Raw genomic sequence first — 20,975 nt, 5'->3', positions numbered from 1 at the left:
GTTTGAATGCAGTCACCCTCTTTTGCAGACTAGTACACTTTGTTACCACAGACATGGAGTGTACCATGCATGCTGGCTTCAGTATGAAAGAATGTACCCAAGCATATTTAATTTATTTGTCTAGATTTAGCCTGATTAAATTCCAGAATGTTTCTAAAGTTCTCATGTTTCCGTGCTGGATGCCTGGAACTGAATTGATCTATTCCTGTTGGTCCTCATAAAATCCCAACTCCCCTAGCTGTTCAAGACAAAAAAATGAAAAATAAATAAGCTTAGGAACCACTCTATGGCTACAGCACAGCCACTGGTTGACAGAAATTGTGAATAGGTTTGCTTGGCCCAATAGAATGGCTTAGAAAAACATCAGAGACACCACTGCTGCAAACCTAGCATTCATCAGTACATCTGATGAGATGCTGGAAATAAGCACTGACATTGCCAAGCATCTGTCAGTGGATATAGGGAGGCATTGGCCAAATGGGAAACATCTGCATCTGCTCCAAACAAGAATCAGTGGGAAAAAATGAAGAAGTCTGGAAATCAGGCTTTTCTTTTAAAAAGACTCATGGGTGTGAGGGACCACAGACCAAAGCATCTGTGTACTATCAGAAGATCCATGTAATTCTCATGACTTCACCATAGGACTATATTATGGGAAAGCAAAACCTGGAGGTGGCAAGACACAGGAAGAGGACAATGCAGAAGACCTGGGCATAAGTGACACTGCAGGGTAGTTAAGTAGCACCAAATAAAGACAGCCAAACAATACAGCAAACTGTTGCTGGTTTAAGAAGTTGTTGGAAGGAACAAGCCTAAACTCAGATGCTCATCTTGCTACAGTGATGCTATCAGGTAACAACAGGGATTCACGTGTCATGCCTTCAACTGGTGCTTCCGTAAGGGCTGTTGGCAGGGACAAGTAGATCTTAGGATGTAATTGGAGCAAGCCAAGTACTAGAAGGTTGCTATTCTTACCTGGACACAGCAGTTTTGGTGTCACAGTGGAGACATGCTATAAATCTGTTCTCCTCTCCCTGCCTTTCACTCCTCCCCTCCAGGGTACCCCACCCTGCTGTTGTTTGATGGTTGGTCACAGAGTCCACTCTCCTTGCTACATCTCTGTTAACTCAACTAATTTAGCCTATACCTGCGTTGTTGTCATCTCCTGGATCTGGTAGGCTAGGCTATCTCTTGGCTTTCACTGCTCAGATACTTTGCCTTGTTCCCTTTTGGCACATAGTTGGGACTGCTGTCAATGGACCAGGATTAGGACTGTTAAAATTTCTGATAAGACTAGAGTAAAACTTGCTACACTTTCAGCATGACGTTATGAAGTTTTTTCTACTCTGCAACGAATATACATAGTCACTGTGTCTGTGTGGGTAACACCAAAGGCTTGACATGGCTTGAAATACCTCTTGCTCCACATACCTCACTGTAGGCTACCAGCCTTCCTTGGACTTATGCACCCCATCATGCACTGGAATTTGGATATAACATAAATGATTGGCCTTTCAGAAGCCCAATATACCCAGAAACCGCATCACTGATTCTGCTGAAAATCAGACAATTTCTACTTAGACGCTGAAACACAAATGTGGGGGCATTATTTTAGGAATCAACACCTTAATTGCAGGGCAGGTATGTTTTGAGGACTTTGGGAGCACATTCCCCAGTGAAAAGAGAGCAAAGACAAGGTGAAGGACAAGCAGGGCACAGAAGAGAAAGAAAAAGAAGGAAAGGATGAAAAAGGTGCGTGATGGGCAAAAGACAAGTGGAAGAGGGGAACTCTTTAAAGATGGGTACTTTAAGTAAGAATACTCCTCTCTTTAAAGAAGCAAGAAGAATATAACACATTCACATTTGCTTTTTTTGGCATACAGAATCTGTTCAGTCCCTAAGTGACTGCAGCAATGCTGACCCTAATCTCCCACCTCTTATCTCTCTGTAAGACTTCTAAGCCTTTCAGTCCTCCTGAGCTAGCGAGGCACCTGGTCTCTGCATACACTGCCATAGCAGCTCGAATACCACAGAGTGAATAGATCTCATCAGGAGAAGGAGACGCTTCTCGGGAATGATAAAACAACGAGCAAAACAAGAATTGCCGGGCCGGCTGGTAAGTGTGGAAGCAATGGGCTTCTTATTGATTGTACAGGAGACTTGCTTAGAGAGATGGCTAGAAATTTTTACCTTTTTTTTTACCTAAAAACATTACTCTGAGAAAGCCGAGAACAGAGCAGGAGCCAGTGCTGATAAGAGGGATCAACACAGACCATGGATGGAATGAGGTTATTATATAAGTAATAAGACTGAACTTGGGAACTAATCAAATAAAAAAGACATTTTCTAGTTGGGGCATTGTACAGGCACTTGATTGCCATAGTAATGGCAATGGAGAGATTAGAAACAATGAACTGTACAGCAAAAGCTGGCTGAAAATCCCTCCTCGTGGAAGTATCTATTTAAAAGAATGGCTAAAACAGAACAATTTGCTAGAAGAGATATATTTGAGGATATTTAACGGGGGTTGTGAACAGGAACCAGTGATCTTTGGAGCATGTAAAAATTGAAACTAATGCTGGCAAAAGATGCCAGATAAGCTTGCAACCTCAATTCTTCTAGTTATTACTAGCAGGGTGACAATTTCGCACAGCTGGAAACTAAATGTCTAGGCTCTACAAATTTCTGCACCTGCAGGGACCATCTCCCATTATGCAATACGGTTGTTCAGTCTTTGGCATCTTTCTCTCAAGCACCACTTGGTGTATAAGCTTTAGAGGAAGAGGCCTGTAGCTGTGAATGAAAGGGAAGTATTTCCCCCAACTTCACTGCATCCACAACAATGTCTAGTCTTCCTATTCACTCCTCTAGGATGGGTGCAAAACCCAGGAGATGTCTACTAAACTCTATGTATTTTTAAAAAATGATAGAAGTACAACTTTTCTGTGTCCTTTCTTACTACTTTTCTTAGGATTTTTCTAAAAGTAAAGCATGTTTATAGCTTTTCATGATGTATTTGTCTTCTCTATTGAAATCCCCGGTGTCATCTGATAGATTAGAAAATTGCTACTACTAAAATAGACTAGCTTATCCAGTCACGTAAGTAACTCTAAAGCCAAGCTACTAATAACAACCACCATCAGCTTTTCATTACTGGGGAAAGGTTCAGGAGAATTTTAAGCCTGATTTGCCTAATTTCCTTAAGGAGATCTCCAAGATCCAAGAATTGAACCAAGAAATTAATGGGAAGCAGATGAGAATGCTGGTCTAATTTCTACAATATAAAAAGGCAGCTAAGGAGGAAAATCCCACAAGAAGCATATTAGACACAGGGAATTTGTAAGCTTGGGGTCCTACTGGGTAGTTTTCCAAATGAAGAAAGCACTTCAGATGCCTGTTGGAGAAATGGGAAAAGAGATGGCATTTCTATTCTGGTTTCAGTGGTGCTAGTCATGCTGCTTTCCCAGCACATCGGTACTATAAAACTGGAAAAGCACACCGGAAACTGTGAGAGGCCTGAGGTAAAATGCTGAGATTGAATCTGTGTGTTGCATGGGGTGTAGGGCATGTTCTCTACCTGAACTACGCAAACCTTCCCTAGCTCACAAGCATAAAGAAACTCTTCAGGACCATGCTGTGAAACGAAACCTGCACATCGGTGATGTGTGGTGCTCGGTGGCTTTGCAGGTCTGTGGCACCATGTGACTTCTTCGATGAGAACGGAGTAGACTGGCTGTGCCGCAGTCGTACTGTGTAAGACCAACTGTGTTGCTGCTATCACAGCATAGCAATGCTGACAATGTTTTGGGAATGTTTCCTCACAGTCTGACAGAAGTAAGAGACCATTAGACAAGAACCACTCCCCCCTCCCCCATCTACCCACCCACTTTCCAATTAGCACCTTATTTTTATGAGGTGATGATTTGATGTTAGCCATATATCCATGGATATGGATATATTTATTTAGTCCCCTTTCAATATGGGAACCACACCAAGCGAGTTTTAAGTTTGCTTTTGCTCCTGAGTCTGAGCACTTCGAGATTAAGAGAAGAGTTCTCTGCTAATTCTCTGCTTTTTTTGTAATCTGCCGTGAGGGACTGGACCAAATGTCCTGCAGGGCACCAAGAGGGCTTGATTTGTCATTATTTAAAACAAGTAAGTATGTGTGGCTTAAGCCCAACTTTGGTCTCATATGGCAAGAGGAACTAAAATCCCTGTGTGTTTAGTATACAGTTTATACACATCTCCAGTACACAAGGGGTTGTTCGTTGCTCTGAAATGGCTAAAGATCATCTTGAATGATGCTAATGACCTTCTCTGATTCCCTTTAATTCCTTCACCCTTGCTCCAACCCTTCCTGGGAAGGAGATGGTTAAAACCAACCCTGACCAGGGCCTTTACTGAGGGTAATAAGACACACATGATACCAACTATGTAATCAAAGCAGCAAGGCACATACCATCCAGCTGCCAAATGAGATGTGGAGACAGTATGGTGGGTTGGGCAGGATGGACAATGAGTAATAATTCAGACCTGAAGTAGATCCTTTAAGGAGATAGATTATCAAGGTAATCAACAGCAGTAGCCATGGAAAACATTCTCCCTCTCACTATGACATACAGATTCTCAGGTGAGGAACCTAACCAGGGAAAAAGTGCAGGGCCACGGAAGGGACAGAGAGTAGAAGTAGGACTCTCCTTTCTGCTACTTGATCAGAGGATAATGTTAGGAAAAAAATCTTTTTTTCAGTGAGGCCTCCTTTTTATAGGTATCATGTGCCTTCCTGACTCACTCTAGGTTTCTCCATGCCTCTATATTTTTCCACCTGAAACAAAATTGTCAGGAAGAACAGCCAGCACATGGATCCATTGAGTGTGGACCCCTTCCCCTAAAGATGTTCCTAGAGATGGGGAATGAGTAGCTACTGCTCCTCCACAGCCAATGCCCTGCAATGCCTGTTCACATGTATTTGCCCTTCTAGCCACCTTTCTGGGTTCCTTATTGGATATGTTAATAGCATCTAAAGCCATCTGAAGAAGCTGATATTTAGCTATTATTCAAGACTATGAGAAAGAAAAGAAACTGTATCTGAATATGATTAGAGAGCTCCCCTTCTGTCCCCTGACCTGTTAAGAAAGTGCCATGTGCTAATAGCCTTAACTTCCCTTCCTATTATGCTCTGATAGGATTTGCCTTTCAAAGCAGTCTGACAAGATAAGACAGTAGGCTGCTGAACTGGAATAAGTAATATGGGCACACAGAAGATATGTGTGTGTGTGTGTGTGTGTGTGTGTGTGTGAAGACACACCAACCTGATGGCTAAGGTAGCCCACTGTACCTCTCATCAGAGAAAACAAAACGAAAAATCATTCCAAGTCTTGTAGGGAGAAATTACCTCTTTCACAAGTTAATTGAAGGGACCAGGAGCAGAAATTGTGGTGAGGCAGAGCAAGGGGAGCCACAGTTCTGAGGAGATGGACAGAAGCTCCAAGAGCTAAGAGCAAGCTAAGGTGCTCAGAGCAAGCATCTGGGTAGCCTGGGGTCTTTGGGACATAGCGCTGTTATTGGTGACTTCTTTATGCTGAACATAAAACTGTTGGTATAGAAAGAGATACTTTTAACAGAGCCAAGAGGCTCATCCTATTAAACCTAATGAGCGCACAATTCTATTTAATGAGGAAAACTCGGTGGTTTTCCAGAAGATCAGGAGGAGGCAAGACTCTACTAACAACCTGAATCTGAGGTCTTGCATGGTATATAGAAAGAGGATAGGTTTCATATTCACCCTTCTCCACTTGTAAGGAAGCTTGATGGGACTGCTTGCATGTATGTAGTGACCCACATATATAGGAGTTTACACTGGATCCTCAGCTAAGGGACATAGATCATGACCAAGAGGGATATGGGTGGGAGGCTTCACTGTTCTTTGGCCACAAATAAAATTGGGTGAAGACTACACGCAATTCGTAAAATTGTCCTGGTGAATTTGGAAAAGCCCCCATCTCGATTCTGCCTCTGTTGAAATCAAGGGCAGTGTCATCATTGATTATAAAAGGTGCAGGATCAATGCCTCTTAGGATCTGGAGGGATTCCCCAGGGTGTACCTCTGTGTTGCAGCATACACATCCAACTTCCGATGATACTGAAGATTTCCTTGTTGGGTTAGTTCTAACACCCACCAAAGTGAACAGAAAGATTCCCACTGAGAGCTGAATTTCGGACTGCAGTGCTATAGTCCCGAGGGCAGAACAACAATAATTTGTTTAGGAGGGTCTTCAAAACACATGGATAATGTAATGAACTTGACTGGTGGTATGGACCATAGTGGAGAAGGCTGTGCCATCTTAGCTCTAGCTTTAGACTATGCTCTACAGAAAAGTTGGAACTGCCTCCATGCCCAGCTGCTCTTGCAGCAGGGGAAGAGGTCCTTATGAATTCAAGGGAGAGCAGCTTACCAGGAGAAGCACGAGGCTGCCTTAGTCCTGGCATTGTGCTGGAAAACTGCTATTTTTCTAAGCTTTGTTTGTTCTTTGCAGTGAAATGTATTTAACTATCGGGAGAAAAGCTGTTTTCTTTTCCTTCTTAACTCCTGAGTGCAAAGCAATATTAATAAGTAAGAGAAAAATAAATAAAATAGAGGGAGGTGAGTAACGTCATCAAAATTCCTAGGGAGCTGGCAGGACTGAATTCAGAAAGTGCACAATGAAATGAATGGATCCCCCTCCCACATGCACATTTGGACTAATGGGGGCATCTGCAAGTAAGGGTGTACTATTCATTGGCAGAATCAATGGAATGACACTAATACACAAAGATTCAGATGCACCCAGGCTTGGTGGAATAGGTGCTCCTTATTCCAATGACTGTAAATGGTTTCTTGTAAGTAAGGAGACAAAGTGCTGTAGTTGCAATGAGCTTTTGTCTGTTTTAAAGTTGGTTGTCTCTTGTCCAAGAGTTGAGCACAGAGTCAGAGTGAAGCAAAGGGTCTCTTTACATTTCCAGATTTAGTAAAGCCAACTGCTAAATGTTGAATCAAAAAAGCGACTTGTGACTGATGGACTAGAAAATGCTCAAAAGCACAAGTCACAAGTGCTAAGATCTCATACCTCATGGTTCAGAAGAAGTGAAAACTGCTGCTGTACGGACATTCAACGGTACATTGTCTCCAGGACGCCATCAGTGATCCATGTGGCCAGGAACAGCAAGTTCTGCGTGAGATAATTATTCTAAGATTTCAAACCAGGACCTGTTGCAATTAATGCAACAACAGTATTCGTGTCCTACATGTCAAAGAGAGGACAGAATAAATGCAGTGAAGGATCCAGCAAGTCTTCGATGACCTTTTAGCAGTAAGCTAGGTAGCATAATACAGCTTAGCTTGTTGGGTTCCTAAGGATGGTGAAAATTGCTTGGTGCAGTTTGATTAGAGATGTGATGCCTTTTTTCAAACCCACCACCATCAAAGCCAAACATCTCTTTGGAGGTATTTGCATCCATAAAGCTGCATGGGTAAAAAAACCTAAACCAAACCCAAAAAACCTACCTTTCTTCATGCTGGGATCAGAAAGTAATACAAGATCCTGAAACTCGATCCAAGAAGCTCTCAAAAGCACCTGCCCTTCCAGAAAATATTGGCTGAATGTTGAGCCTGAAACAAGACCAGAAAGTCAGCAAGGTCCGTGAACTCTGTATGGGAGCAGGGACAAAATTTTGAAAGGGTTTTTAGCTCCTCATAGCACACTGCTTGGCCTGGTACTGAGTGTTAACAGGAGCATCTTGTTGCAGCCTTGAGTCTAATGAAGTTATTTGGCTAAGTTTTATTATTACAGCTCCCCCCCCCCCCCCCCGCCCCCAAGGAACCTACCTGGTTATATTATGGAGACTAAAGCTGCAGGAAACACAAAATTGCCCAGCTGGCTGTAGCTAGACAGAGATGCTGCAAGGAAGAAATGTGATAAGAATTTAATCCTCAGTAGTTCACAGATAAACTATCTTCAGTTTTCTTTAGCTGGGACAAATTGATTGGCGAAGGTATTACAGTGTAACTTGTCTACCAAAGCTCTCCCAGTATGCTTTAACCATTCCAGAACAACTCCTCTATAGAGAGACATGAAGGAAAAGGTATCTTTGTGTTTGGATTATCTTCTCTAAATAGGGGAATTAATCTGAAATTGCTATTCTGGTTGATTCCATTTGAATCTTTAGAAAGGTGCTTTACCATGTAGATCCAAAGTGGACTCTGTTTTATAGTAAATGTAAAGTGAAATAATGGTGAGAGCAGTGAGACCCAGTGAAGTCATTAAATCATTTATACCCCAATTGAGCCTGGTTTTGAGAGGTTTAAATGATGCACAGCAGGTAGTCCCATCCTTTAAGTCAAAGGAAACACATTCATTTACTCTAAATCACAGCATCTGGGAAGACTGGGATCTATCTGCTTAGTTTTTTTGAAGGAAAATTCTCTTGCCAGAGAATTTTTTTCTTAGCTTGGGATGATTTTTCCATTTATTGTTCAGTGAACAGTGGTACAGGTTTTGGCAATGTCACCATGTAATCATGCTTTATTTGAATGGGTAGACTTGAATGGGCTTTGCTCCTATGGTAACAGATTTTTAGCTGCAATTGTTCCTAGCTTTTTGAAGGTGCCATTAACCATTGTTCCCAGCAGCCTGGTTCTCTATGTTGCTTGGGCTTTCCAAGACTGGATCTCGAAAGTTTCAAGGTTACACCGGGCAAAGGGAAGGAGAGTGAGTGACTGGGAAAATGAGATCATGTCTTTTTTTGCCTTTTCCCTAATCCTGGACTAGGCAGAGGCCAAAGCAGGCCCAGCGGAGCTTATAGCAGCTAAAAGGCTGCTGCAAATTCTGCCAGCCTCAGTGGTTCCTTGTGAACGACCATGCCAGCTGGATCCTTCCTGCCCCATCCTGATTCTTCTCCGTAGCAATATGCCCATTGCTCAAAAATGAGCAAAGCTCTCACTGTGCCAGCTGCCACAGGGATCTTCGGCTGCTTATTGAAGACATTATCTCTAGGGCTACGTCAGCAAACCAGGTGGAGTTACAGCTAAGATTTTGGCAATATCTGCAACACTGGTGCTGCGTTTAAGGTCACATTTCTGTAGCTGTGCTTGCCTTCATTTAATCTTGTTTGCTCTGACGTCAATGCAAATGTAGCAGCAAGCCCATGCTGTTACATGCTTTCTCTATTATTATGGGTTTTTCTCTCTTAAATCATGGCTGGTTTCTTACGATTGAGTTAAATTTACTATGGAGAGGGGTGGGTTGTTTTAACAGTGCAGTAGCTAGTGTGTTGGCATATTCTATCCAAATACAGAGTATCTGCACTTAATAATTCTGTTAATTGATTCTTGTTATAACAGCCAAAAAGCTGAGTTCATTGTGAGCTGTGTGTGCCTGTATCCTGGTGCGATTCAGTCCTGAATGCTAATGTATTAGTCCTGCCTATTTTATACATAAACAATTTATTACCTTCATAGGAATTAAATTTTCATGACATAGATTAATGTATTCTGCCTACCATCTGGAAGGTCCTACAGCGGTCTCCAAATGGTGCAGGGATCCACACGTCATTGAAATGTAGCCCTTCCCAGAGCTGAGCACAGGAGCTGAATAACACTGCGCAACTTTAGGACCATTGGGCAGAATGGAATAAACCAGTGTCCTGCTGAAGCTGGAGGTAAATTTAGGTTGGAAGAAGATGCAGTGATTTTCCCGAGCAGCGCAGCAGATTTAACAGACTCTCAATTCTTGCAAAATATCTAAAGGGCATCCCTTGATTGCAAGGCATAGAGATGTTCAGTGACATGTCTACGGCTGTGGAGCAAGTCCGTAGAAAAAGTAGTAACAGTTCCTACATCTCCTGCCTGCCCACTGCACTGCTCTATAAAGCAGCTTCTGTTTGAAGAGCGAAAGGGAGAAGAGTCAGATAATAGGCTTGAGGATAAAAGAAGTGACATCAAAATCTTTCAACATCCATGTCATTAGTGGATCAGAGGATGGGCTGTCATTGACTCTTCTGGCCTTAAACGCTACAGCATTCAACAAGGAAATGGTAAGTTTTCAGGGAATTGGAAAGCTGTGGACTTTCAGGTCATGTTTAATCATTTTTTACAAAGAAGCTCTATTTGTAATACCCCTGCTGTCAAAGCATCAGCGGATTAACAGGACTAGCAGGTAATTCTGCTTTAACATCAATACTGGTATAACACTATATGCTGCCTACAGCTTAATAGGAATATTTGAAAAATGTATTCGTGGAGTGACAGTATGAAGTAATAGCTATAGAATGTGGGTAAGAAAATTATCACAAAGGGTAGAACAAATATTCAGGGCTCATGCAAGCCATTAAAGAGATAGAGTCTCCTTTGCAGGCTCCAGTCCACTGCTGGGTTCCTAGTCTGAGTTTCCCTCCTTTCCCTTTAGCCTCAAAGTCACTGAGGTGGGAACGGGATCTGCTGGAAGACACGTCACCCCACCATCTGAGGTACTGTCTGCAGTACCTATTTTCAGAGAACGTGAACTGGTCATTCTCCATTCCTAGTGAGGCTGCCCTAGACATCCAGCTCCGACTGGACTCTAACAGCTGACGAGTGCAGAGCTGACTCTTGTCCACTGTGGACAGCCTTCAGATAGCTCACAAATACCTTCCCAAAGCCTTTCCTACTATAGGGAATCCTCCAGTCTGGTGAGACTATGCTGGAAGCAACACACTAAATAAAACACGAGGCAAGCCTGGGCTAGAAACAATCTCAACCCCTTCTGTTGGAGCTGTGGCAATGAAAACGTATTGTAGCAAGAGGTAAGAAAGCGAGAAAGGAGCTTTTAGCCTTGTAGCTGGGCATTCAGGAAGATTTTAGTACTGAAGCCTCTGTATATTAAATTGTCCTTGTCAAAGGGCACCTCCAAATGTGCCCTTACTGCCAGCCTGTGTAGTCATGCCAGTTTTTCACTTTGGGCCTAATTGGTCTAACAAAACAAAAAGGAACAATTCTGGCAGGACTAATGACCCCACAGTGCTGCGGAGACATGGGATATGACGGCTTGAGGGTCTCTTTTCGAAGAAGTGAATTTCCTAGCCTATATATGTTTTCAGAAAAGCTAATGGCACTGCTGACACCTCCTTTTCAGAAGACAGGGATGCTCGTTTTTTCTGTTCTGAATGAAATATTGCAGGGGAGAGCTGAGAAAAGGTGCTTGTCTCCCCGGGTATTTCTGAGTGCAATGGATGAGTGGCATCCAGAGAACAGGCAGATTGAATGATTGCAGAGTTGCTCTCCCTGCCTCCAAGGTGCTGGCCTCTGTTATCAGTGGGATAGTGCAGGGTACCAAATTAATTCCTAGACATGAGCTTCCACTGTAGCAGATAGCTCCATCTCTCTGGATTTTACAGTGCCAAGCTCTAAATTAAGAAAAACTGGCGAGGGAAGAGCTCAATCTCTTTGTCTCTGCAAGTTCTGCTCATGCTGCTATCTTTGTGGGCATGTAACCTAAGCAGGAGATATTGCATTTTTCATTTCTGCTTCACTCCACTCACAGCAGTGAGAAGATTTAGGCTACTGCTGTAATGTGCCCCCCACACCCCTCCCAGTCAGCATGGGTCCAACGGCAGATGCAGACCTTTACTTCTCATACAGTCTTGTTGAAATGGCCGGGTTTTCCAGGTGCTCAGGACTTTGGGAAATGAATTTCCTTATTCTGACAGTTGAGGGAAAGATTTTTGAAGCTGAAGCTAGAATCTTGAATTATGATTTAGATCCTTAAATAATTTGGCTGAATTTAAAGAAGTGCAAAGCCAGTGCTACTGTTGAAAAACAGGTCATTTATTTATATCTTAAATCTGAATTTAGAAGTCTAATATTAGTTGCTCATTTTTTACAAATCTTTGTCTTGGTCTAAATAAGGAACTATGTCCCTATTTAGACATGGAAGTTGGAAAAGTTAGCTTACATGACTTACTTGTCATCACAGAGTGCCAATAAGAAGTCCAGGACTGGAGTTCTACACCTCCCCTTTTTTACTGTAATATCGCAAATCCCTACAAGAAGCTTCCCAAGACTTAGGTTGTTCAGTAAGGCTTGGCAGTCACGTGGGAAGCCTGGAGACTCCGTGATTTGCAAATTGGGTGTGCCTGCAAGGGCAGGTCTGCTGTAGGTTTCCTAGAACTCAGACTGGTCTCCTCGTGTATTCAGGGAGGAGCTATTAAAGCAATGATAACATTAGGAATGAAAGTGTGCCAAATTGTATGAAATGGTGTAAATCCTCTTAAGATCCCCCAAACTTTATGAACAAGTTTTAAATATGTTTTCACAAAACATTCCTTTAGGTTAATGATTGCAAATACTGTCATGTCCAAAACCTTCTCTCACCTACAAAATAAACCTCATAATGTAAACCAAGTCCTCTGTGAAGCAAAACTTGTACTAAGAATATGTAAAATCCTACAAAATATAAAGAAATTGGCAGAGCACCATTGAGAAAAATGTTGCATACAAGTTTAGCATTACTTGAAATAATTTTCAAGTGATTATATTTTCATGCTTTGATTATTCAACAGGTACCAGCCTGTGTAGAGCACTTGTTTCCTGAAAATTAAGTTATCTGGAATTGAACCTATCTGGGGAACTAACATAACTCCATTTCACCTGTTCCTAAGTAACTTATATTCTCTAGTACACTTACAACCCAAAAGCTCCTATGGGTTAGGAGAGGGAATTAGTACAAGTTTACAGGTGGAAAACACAGTCACAGAGGGACAAAACATCTTCCCTGCCATCACATGAGCAGCTTGGTGGTAGAAAAGGGATTTGAAGTGTGTTCCCTGATACTGGGCTGGTGTTCAGATCACTCAACTGTCTTTCCTTTGTTCTGTTTTGAAACTCTTCTCGCTATCTTTAAGATACAAGTAGTGCAATGGAATGAGAGTTGTGGCAGAATGACACATGATCTCTGAATCCTGCACTGAGGAGACTCGACAGGGACTTGTGTGAAGTCCCCCACTCACTCCACCTTGGTACCTGGTTGTTTTGGGATCAAGGACAGCTAAATGTGATGCTAGCACTGTCTTCAGTACTGCTGATTACAGACACTTTTATGTTTTATCTTCATCAAACCAATGGACCATCTGACCTCCTAGGACCCACTGGCTCACAGACAATATTGTTTTGTTAAATTTTTCTGGTACGGCAAATTGCTGTAAGTCTCTGATGTTGCAGGTGTGATTTTTATGCCAGCTGACAAAAGCAGACAGTACTGCAAGGCTAGATGCTTAAGGCTTTTCTGGGAGTTATTTGGGGGCTGGCTCTGTTTGTTGCATTGTCCATTCACAATGACCTGAGCTATTTACTGTATATGCAGAATCTGCAGTGGAAGCAAAGCCATTCATTCCTAGATGCTTAAACTGAATTGCTTCTCTCCTCTGTTGAGTGACAGCATGTGTAATGGATCTCCATGTTCCAGAGGGCTTTTCAGTAGCAGAGCTTCAGGCATCACATGGAGAATTAAAGCACACTGAAGGCTTGGTGTTTATTTTGGAATTGAACTCAAAAACCTCCACTCTGGGGACAAGCTTTCAACCAGATAAGCTGGAGGATTTGATCTGTGAACTTCCTTTCTTAGGTATTTCTGTCCTCCCCTTTGAACTGCAGCAATTGGTTGATACACGTGATGATGGGAAGGAAAAGCATCTGAGTTGTGTAACATCTGCTTATCACTACAGATTATCCTGTAGCAATGAGATTAAAGCTTTTCCTTATGTAGGAAGAGCTTGGGATTTAGAGTTGGGGGTTTTTTTGTTTTGTTTTGTTTCTCTCTTATGTAATGTACTATAGATTTGGTTTCATTGAACAAGGAGAGGAAACTTCACGTGTGACCAAGAAAACAGGGATTTTTAAAGGAAGCAGAGATATTTAAAGGATTCCCTTCAACATCATGTAGACTATAATCCCAGTATTGTCTCCTGGTGGTTATGCTCATGATAGGACTAAAAAGGGGGAGATACAAGGAAGTGACTTGCGCAAAATAGTGGTTTGGATCTCAAGCCCTGCAGAGCTTTGTGATAGCACAACAACCTGCTGCTTTGTCCTGCTGACAGATTGACTTTCTGGTTAAAGTCCAGCTGGTTGTCAGGATATGTAAGCACATCCTACATGTTGGCCCATTTTGGTTCCCCATTTCTGCCAGGTACATACCCGCAGAAAACCTCAGGGCTCCCAAGGCTGGTTTAAATCTGTCTGGTTTCATCAGTTGTAGAACAAGAGAGGCTCAGGACCAAGACTGGAAAGGAACCTCAGATCAATCCCTTCTCTTGGCCTAGTCGTCAAGCTGGTGAACAAAGTTTCAAAATGGCATCAGATTTCTCTAAGACACTATTGCAAGTCTTACTTTTGGCCTATAAACCAAATGTTTGTTGCCCTGCAATGAGCAGACTCCTGATATGAAAATGAAGTAAAAATAGCGGATGCACCTCTCGGAGGACCATCCAGTCTGGGCACTAAGATAGCTTAAGTAGAGAGTCATCGGATTCCTGTTTATGGGGGACACCAAGTTTCCTAGATCTGAGGCCACTCCATGCTAATTTGCCACTGGGCTACAGTGCATGCAATAAATTTAGTAAAATAGTAATAATGTACCGTGACCCTTCTGTCTCTGCCCTTCTATTACTGTGCAGTTTATATCAGAAGGATCAGCAAGCTATGACTACGAAGGAAAGTATTTAAATTACATGAAGGTTGTGGTTTCTAAATAAAGACTGGTGGTCCCTTTGAGAATACCACTGTCATAATACATTGATCCTGAGAACCTGAAGCAGTCATTCTTTGTATGGGTCTCTCATTGACTGCAGAGGGAATTTTGGGCACAGAGCAATTACCTACACAAGACTGGGCCAATTACTTAATTAAATTTTAAGTAGGAGTATATACATAGCAGATGGACATTTTGAGATGGTACTGAGTAATGTGTGCAGGGTAGCAGAGGATGCAGCTTATCTTGCACATTAGCCTTGGATGGGCTTTAAGTGTATTAACATTAGGACTCTAATCGGATTTAGGTGGTGTGTAAATTTCTCCAAGCCTTCTTAACTTGGTTGAATTTTCCTCAGATCAATGCAGCAGAGAATGATCCAATCACTTTATCACTCTTGTCTGAAACTAGCATGAGTCCAAAGGATGGCCATAGGTAGAAAGAGGCATTGTCAAGGCAGGTTGTTCTATAGGCTTGGATAGGTGGCTTGGTATTAGTCGGGTACTCACTTTTTAAAAAAAAAGAGGCTTTTCAACCAAGATCTTTTAAAAAATGATAATTTGTAGGTACTATATTGTTTACCTTTTCTTCCTCTCCATTCCCATACCTCACTTTGCATTGGAGCTTTCATTCTCTCACTGCTTTATGTACCTGCATTGTAGGACAAGGGTTTATTTATGGTTATTTTATTTCACTTCACATTTACAGAGCTGTGGGCAGCCTTAAGTGTTTTCCTGGAACACAGCAAAACACAGAAAGGGCAAGGGGAGTATCATTTTCAATGATACTTTACAATGATACTAAGCTCAGATACTTAAAAAAAATTCCCGCCAATATAAGTGAACAGGAACTATGAATGCAGATTTGATTATATGAGATGAGAGGAGCTGTGAAGTAAAATAGCTCATGTTGTCTGTTCATCAGAGGAAAAACAAGTTAATACTACCATTTAATAAAATATCTTCATGATAATAGGATCTAGAAGTCCAAGATACAGTCAAGAATATTGCTCTTGACTGTCCCATAAAATGTACAGTCTGTACAAGAAAAAGAGAGTGGGAATGGAAAAGGGATCTTAGGGAAGAGGACTTACTCATTTGGGCAGAAGCAGGGACAAAGCCCATCTCCTGATGGCACCCATGAGCCCGTCATTGCCTATGCAGCCCTAGAAAGTTGAACAGCAAAGCCCTGTTTACAATGAGATGATTATATTATTGATGAAAATGAGGAACTTTTCCCAACCATGATAGAAAATTTCTCTGAACAAGGGCAAGAAATGAACTTCAGGTTTGTCACATCTGCCATTCAGCAGCTCTTTTACTTAGCACCTCAGAATTATTGCTTTTGAAACTGATCAATATCCACAGTATTCATCACAATATCCATCCCCTGCCCTATAAAGCACATGTCAGTATACGCACAGAAGTGAGGTGGATGATCCCCCTCATGAGAAATGCCCATCACTCAGCATGTCAGAGGAAAAGGGAAGGACCCACACCTGAGCCTCAGTTAGGAGCTTCCCCAAGGAAGAACATAAATTCTGTGTTATTTTCCATGTGTTGTGGAGGTCCTAAGCTTCCTTTAAATTAGTGATTGCAGTGTACAGGCTGGTGCTGCTCACTGCTCAGAAAGGACACTCAATATTTGGGACAGAGTTGGAGAAAGAATGGTAATATTGTTTGAGATGCACTGGTTACAGTCAGGGAGAAGACAAGCCCTGATTCCTCAGTTGTCAGGCTTATTCATTCTCCAGATAAGGAGACAAGGGACACCAAGCTTGCACTCTTGTCAAACCCCCAAACATCATATAAAAACCTAACAATGGTGATTAATACAATGTATGATAGTGATCCTCACATCCGTTTGCTTTCTTTAAGGCTGTCCCAATGGCTGAAGAAAAGCCCAAGTACAACTGCACTGTCAGTGAAGTCACCATTGTGAACCTGCAGCCTAAGAAAAATCCCATTCTCATCTTGGCGGGAGGGAAGCCAAGAAGCGAACATAAAAACCTTAGTTTCCAACCTCCTTCTCCAAAAATTTCAGAGAAGAGGCTATCCCAGGGAGAGAAAAAATTGTGGCCAGAAAAGGTGAAAAAAGAGGGTGCTTTATCTCCCAGCCTGCATCGTGCAAACGAGTTGTGTAGCACAGAGAATGTCACCCTGAAGAGGCCGGTGAAGTTGGCCCCTCTGGAGATCCCTGTGGAAGTAAAAGAAGCCCAGCTCAAAAAGATTATGAGTATCCAGAGAGAAACCCAAATGGCTGCTCAGAAGCTGACGGTTATCAACTCCATCACCAATGAACCCCATGTGAAAAGGGTAAAGAATCTGGCTCAGGGGGAGTTGGAAAACCTTCAAAAGATAAAGCTGAATGAGACAGCTGCTCTGGAGAATAAAGATGATCTTCTACCCCCTAAATGCAGCAAACCCCTGGGAGAAATTCAAATTATTTTGCCTCCAGAGACAACCTCAAAGTTGACTAAACAACCAGGTGTTGAAGATGCTCCCAAGACACTCTGTAAGCCATTAATCCCCACTCTCCGGGTATCTGACATGCACGAAGAGTCTAACAGCCCTGACAGCATCCCTGATCCTAGCCAGAATGTTTCTCGGTGCCGATTCAGAGTAAGGCACATGAAAGAGCAGCATGAAGACCATGGGAAAGCCAAACCCTTAAAGGTCATGGATCCAAGTGTGGGAGAAGGCAAGCAGAAATCTGCAGGTCAACGAACACAAAAAACCCTTAGTGATGCAAGCAAGCTTATTGAAAATGTGTCCAAAAAGCAGAAGGAACGAGGAGCAAAGCAAGGGGAAATGGATGAAGCCTCTTTTGTGAGGAGGCAGTCTACTCGAAGGATGGCCTTGGGAGACATCATCCAGGTAGATGAAGACTGAATATGATCCATCATGTAATACATAGCAGATTTAGACACAACAGCTACTCAGTAAAATGTTTTAGACTGACTGCTTAGATAGAAGTCTTCAGAAGAGTGTCTGGAGACATTAGTAAACCACAAAGTGAAAACAAATTAGTATTGTTGAACATGTCTGTCATTTCTGAGATGCTTAAACAAGTACGTCATACGGCAAATATCGACTTATTCTGCTGAACGCCAGAAAGGCCCCAGCAACAGTCCTGAGTCCATCATTGAGTACAACTTTTCAAGACACACGTGGACCATGCAGGAAAAATCTGCATGTGGACTGGGTGGAGGAACCAAGCAAGAGAAAAACAGGAACGTAGAAAATACTGTGTTTGGGGCAAGATGAAAAGAAATAACATAATTTTCTCCTGAGAATACAGCCCTCCCACTGTCAACTGTGGAAAATTTGTTTCAGAAAGACAAGACTAATATGTTCTTCATATCTATTGTTAGCAGAAGAAGAAGTAATTAGTTTAAGATTTAGCAAGAGACATTTAAGTCAGAAAAAGAGAAATACTTTTAAGGACGATAAACACTGAAGAATGCTGTTTACAGAGATGGGAATCTCTGTCACTGAAATTTTAAATAATACATTAGACAAACACCTGCCAAGGATGATTTTGGAAGAGTTAATCCTTCATTCAGACACAACAAGGGCCAGATGATCTGTAATGTCCTTCAACTCTATTATATTGTATGTTCTGTCTTTTCAGTTGTCCACTTGCAGGGCTGCTAACCAAGCCATGTAGTGCAAAAATGTACAATAAAAGTAACTTTTCACTTTGCACTGATTCTTCTTCATTGTCTTACAGCTAGTGTCAAGATATTCACTGAATCCTTCAGAAGGCAGCATCTAATAAATGACTGCTTCTCCTTGATTTCTTCAGACCTACTTCTGTTTGTTCTTTCCCAATTTCTTGAAAAAAGGAGGAACAGCTAATACTTGTATTTTCATTTTCTTGTCTCAAACAGCTCTGTCTTGCACTTTTTACCTGTTCACCTTTGGTCACCTCTTAAGATCATCATCATCTTTTGAAAACTGAGTATTATTTTCATGTATAATGCAAAATAAATCAAGCATGCACAGTCTCAAATTAGTCGCAGAAATCTTTTTAGGGAGCAAAAACTATTCTGTGAGTTTTTTAAAACAGCTGTTATAACAAGGTGCCAGAGATGCTAGCATAGTGCAACATGTAATGAGATTTGCCTTATAAATGGCTTTTACTGCAAAAATTAGGATGTTCACTGTTTTCTGGTAGTTCACTTGATTTGTTTTTTAGTAAAGGTGGTCTTTGCTGCTTATTGAATGATCTTAGAAGCTGGGACTTAATGGCAAGACTTACAATAAAATTACAAGAGTTGGCAAAAGTACATGGATGCCTTTGATAAAACAGAGGATGGCTAGAAATAGCAGAAATCAGCCTTTAAACATGCTGGAGTTGATGAGAGAAGAGGAGAGAAAAGAAGAACAAAGCACCTTCATTATAGAAGAGAGGTAAACCTACTTTTGCCTTTTATTCTTTCCTCTATATACATGATGAAGACAAAGACAGAGCAGATGAGGTCTTGAAAACTATTTGAGGTTTTTTCTGCATTCCAATAATACCAGAAAATGTGAAACTTTTTTTGATGACATGTTCTTTGATTGTTCTCTTAGTAAGAGAAAAGCCAGGATCCAGAGATTCTTCTGGAATTCATCCTTGAGTATTTCTTGCTGAAGAGAAAACAGACATTTATCAGGATTGAAACTATGGCCAGGTAGCAGAACTTATACAAATCAGTCACCTTATGACTTGCCACCAGCTTTTTCTGTCAGTTTTCTATGGTGAGGGTAACTGGGGAATGAGGGCTCAAAACTATGCAGGCCAGATAATTCAAGTTGAATAAGGGCTGTTGTAATAGTTCAACACAAAGCAAAGAATTAAAATTAGATGCTAAGACAGGAATAAAAAATGCAAGAGATATGTCCTCCTTGTGATGTCTGGGCAGTAAGGAGAAACAGTAATTTAACTCATAAACTCAACTGCATCTCTGACTCACTGCACCTACTTAATTGTGATTATGAAACTGCAATCCCAATGTGTTTCGGTGGCATCTCACAAGTTCCCAGCCAGACAGTATTGCAGACAGCATTAATGTGATCTTCAAAGAAAATGCTACTACGATTTACAGCTTACAGTAGAAGAGGGATGGCATGAAAGAACAGCTGAGTTCTTGAGTTTGGCCTGGCTCACGTGAGAAGCTGTTGCCCTTCGTTAAGCCATGATGTAAGAAGGTTCCTCAAATGGGTGTTTGAGCCCACTTGGGTGAGATGCCTGCCTTGGAAATACAGTGACAACTCAACTAGGATGAACAACCTGCAATTGTCTGGAATTATGGGAAAGTCACTTTAATGCAACTAAATGCATTAAATCATGTGCCTAGGAACAAATGATGAAGCATTGCTTTAAAAATGTAAAACAGTGAGAATGAAATGGACTTAGAGGTCCCAGCTTTGTCCTGTGGCTGCAGTGACAAATTGTTGTTGGATGCATGGGCAAGAGACTTCTGATTAGGGGAAAGGACTAAAAAACTTTTCCACCTCCAGCATTAGCAAGGTCATTGCTGAAATGGTGTCTCCAGGATCCAGTGTCCAGCTTTACATGGAATTTCATGCTCTGTGCGCCATGCTTCAAAAAGAATCTTCACTTATTAGAAAAGTGCTAGAAGGCTAATCTCAATTCTGGGAAACTTACCTTCCATGTGACAGGGAAGAAGTTTGACCTGTAGTTTATCCAAGGATCTTTGAGAAGAAGACGAAAAAAAATTATATTTAGTGGAGGCTGAATCTTGAAAAATTCATCCAGGAATTGGGTACAGCATTTTAACTCAGGCTGCTGTCCAATACAAATGCATGCTGTCCTGGCTCTTTGTGCTGGTTAGACCTTCCCACCACCCTCCTGTGTTGGCACTGTTTCTCAAGCAGCGGCACAGTGACCTGGAACAGGGAATTTAACATAGCAAAGTCCCCCAAAAGATGAGTTTTCAACTGGGATTTGTCCCAGTCCTGATTTACTGAATGGCTTCAACAGTGTTTGTGTCAGCATGAAGGAGGCAAGGACAGGGAAGAACACATTCATTAGGTGACTGACTGTCCTTCTGTCATGTTAAAGTGTGTCTAAACTATAAAGGCAATAAACTACGGAATCAAGGTTTCAGGGAACACAGTGGGCTCTGTGACATGATACAAATACTTGAAAAATCTGGGCTTCACCCTTAGATTTCTGTATACTGAAGAATAATGGTGGCTTTGGTTT

General features: G+C 41.8%; 2 protein-coding genes across 2 annotated transcripts in view; both read left to right on the top strand.

Moving 5' to 3' along the window:
- The first annotated feature begins 1,986 nt into the window (after positions 1–1,986).
- Positions 1,987–18,463, top strand: LOC126046878 (uncharacterized). The gene is made up of 2 exons (XM_049819820.1): positions 1,987–2,116; positions 16,637–18,463. Exons 1-2 carry the CDS (start codon positions 2,075–2,077, stop codon positions 17,648–17,650), a joined length of 1,056 nt encoding a protein of 351 aa, XP_049675777.1. The 5' UTR covers positions 1,987–2,074; the 3' UTR covers positions 17,651–18,463.
- Positions 18,464–19,141: 678 nt separating this feature from the next.
- COL22A1 (collagen type XXII alpha 1 chain) overlaps positions 19,142–20,975 on the top strand; it is a 263,481-nt gene continuing 261,647 nt past the window's right edge. The window contains exon 1 of the mRNA XM_049819464.1: positions 19,142–19,174. The gene's annotated coding sequence lies outside the window, so the exon portion shown is untranslated. The remainder of the gene's footprint in view (positions 19,175–20,975) is intronic.

The sequence above is a fragment of the Accipiter gentilis genome, chromosome 2 (assembly GCF_929443795.1).
Source record: "Accipiter gentilis chromosome 2, bAccGen1.1, whole genome shotgun sequence".
Classification (NCBI taxonomy): Eukaryota; Metazoa; Chordata; class Aves; order Accipitriformes; family Accipitridae; genus Astur; species Astur gentilis.
This window is presented reverse-complemented; position numbering and strand designations above follow the sequence as displayed.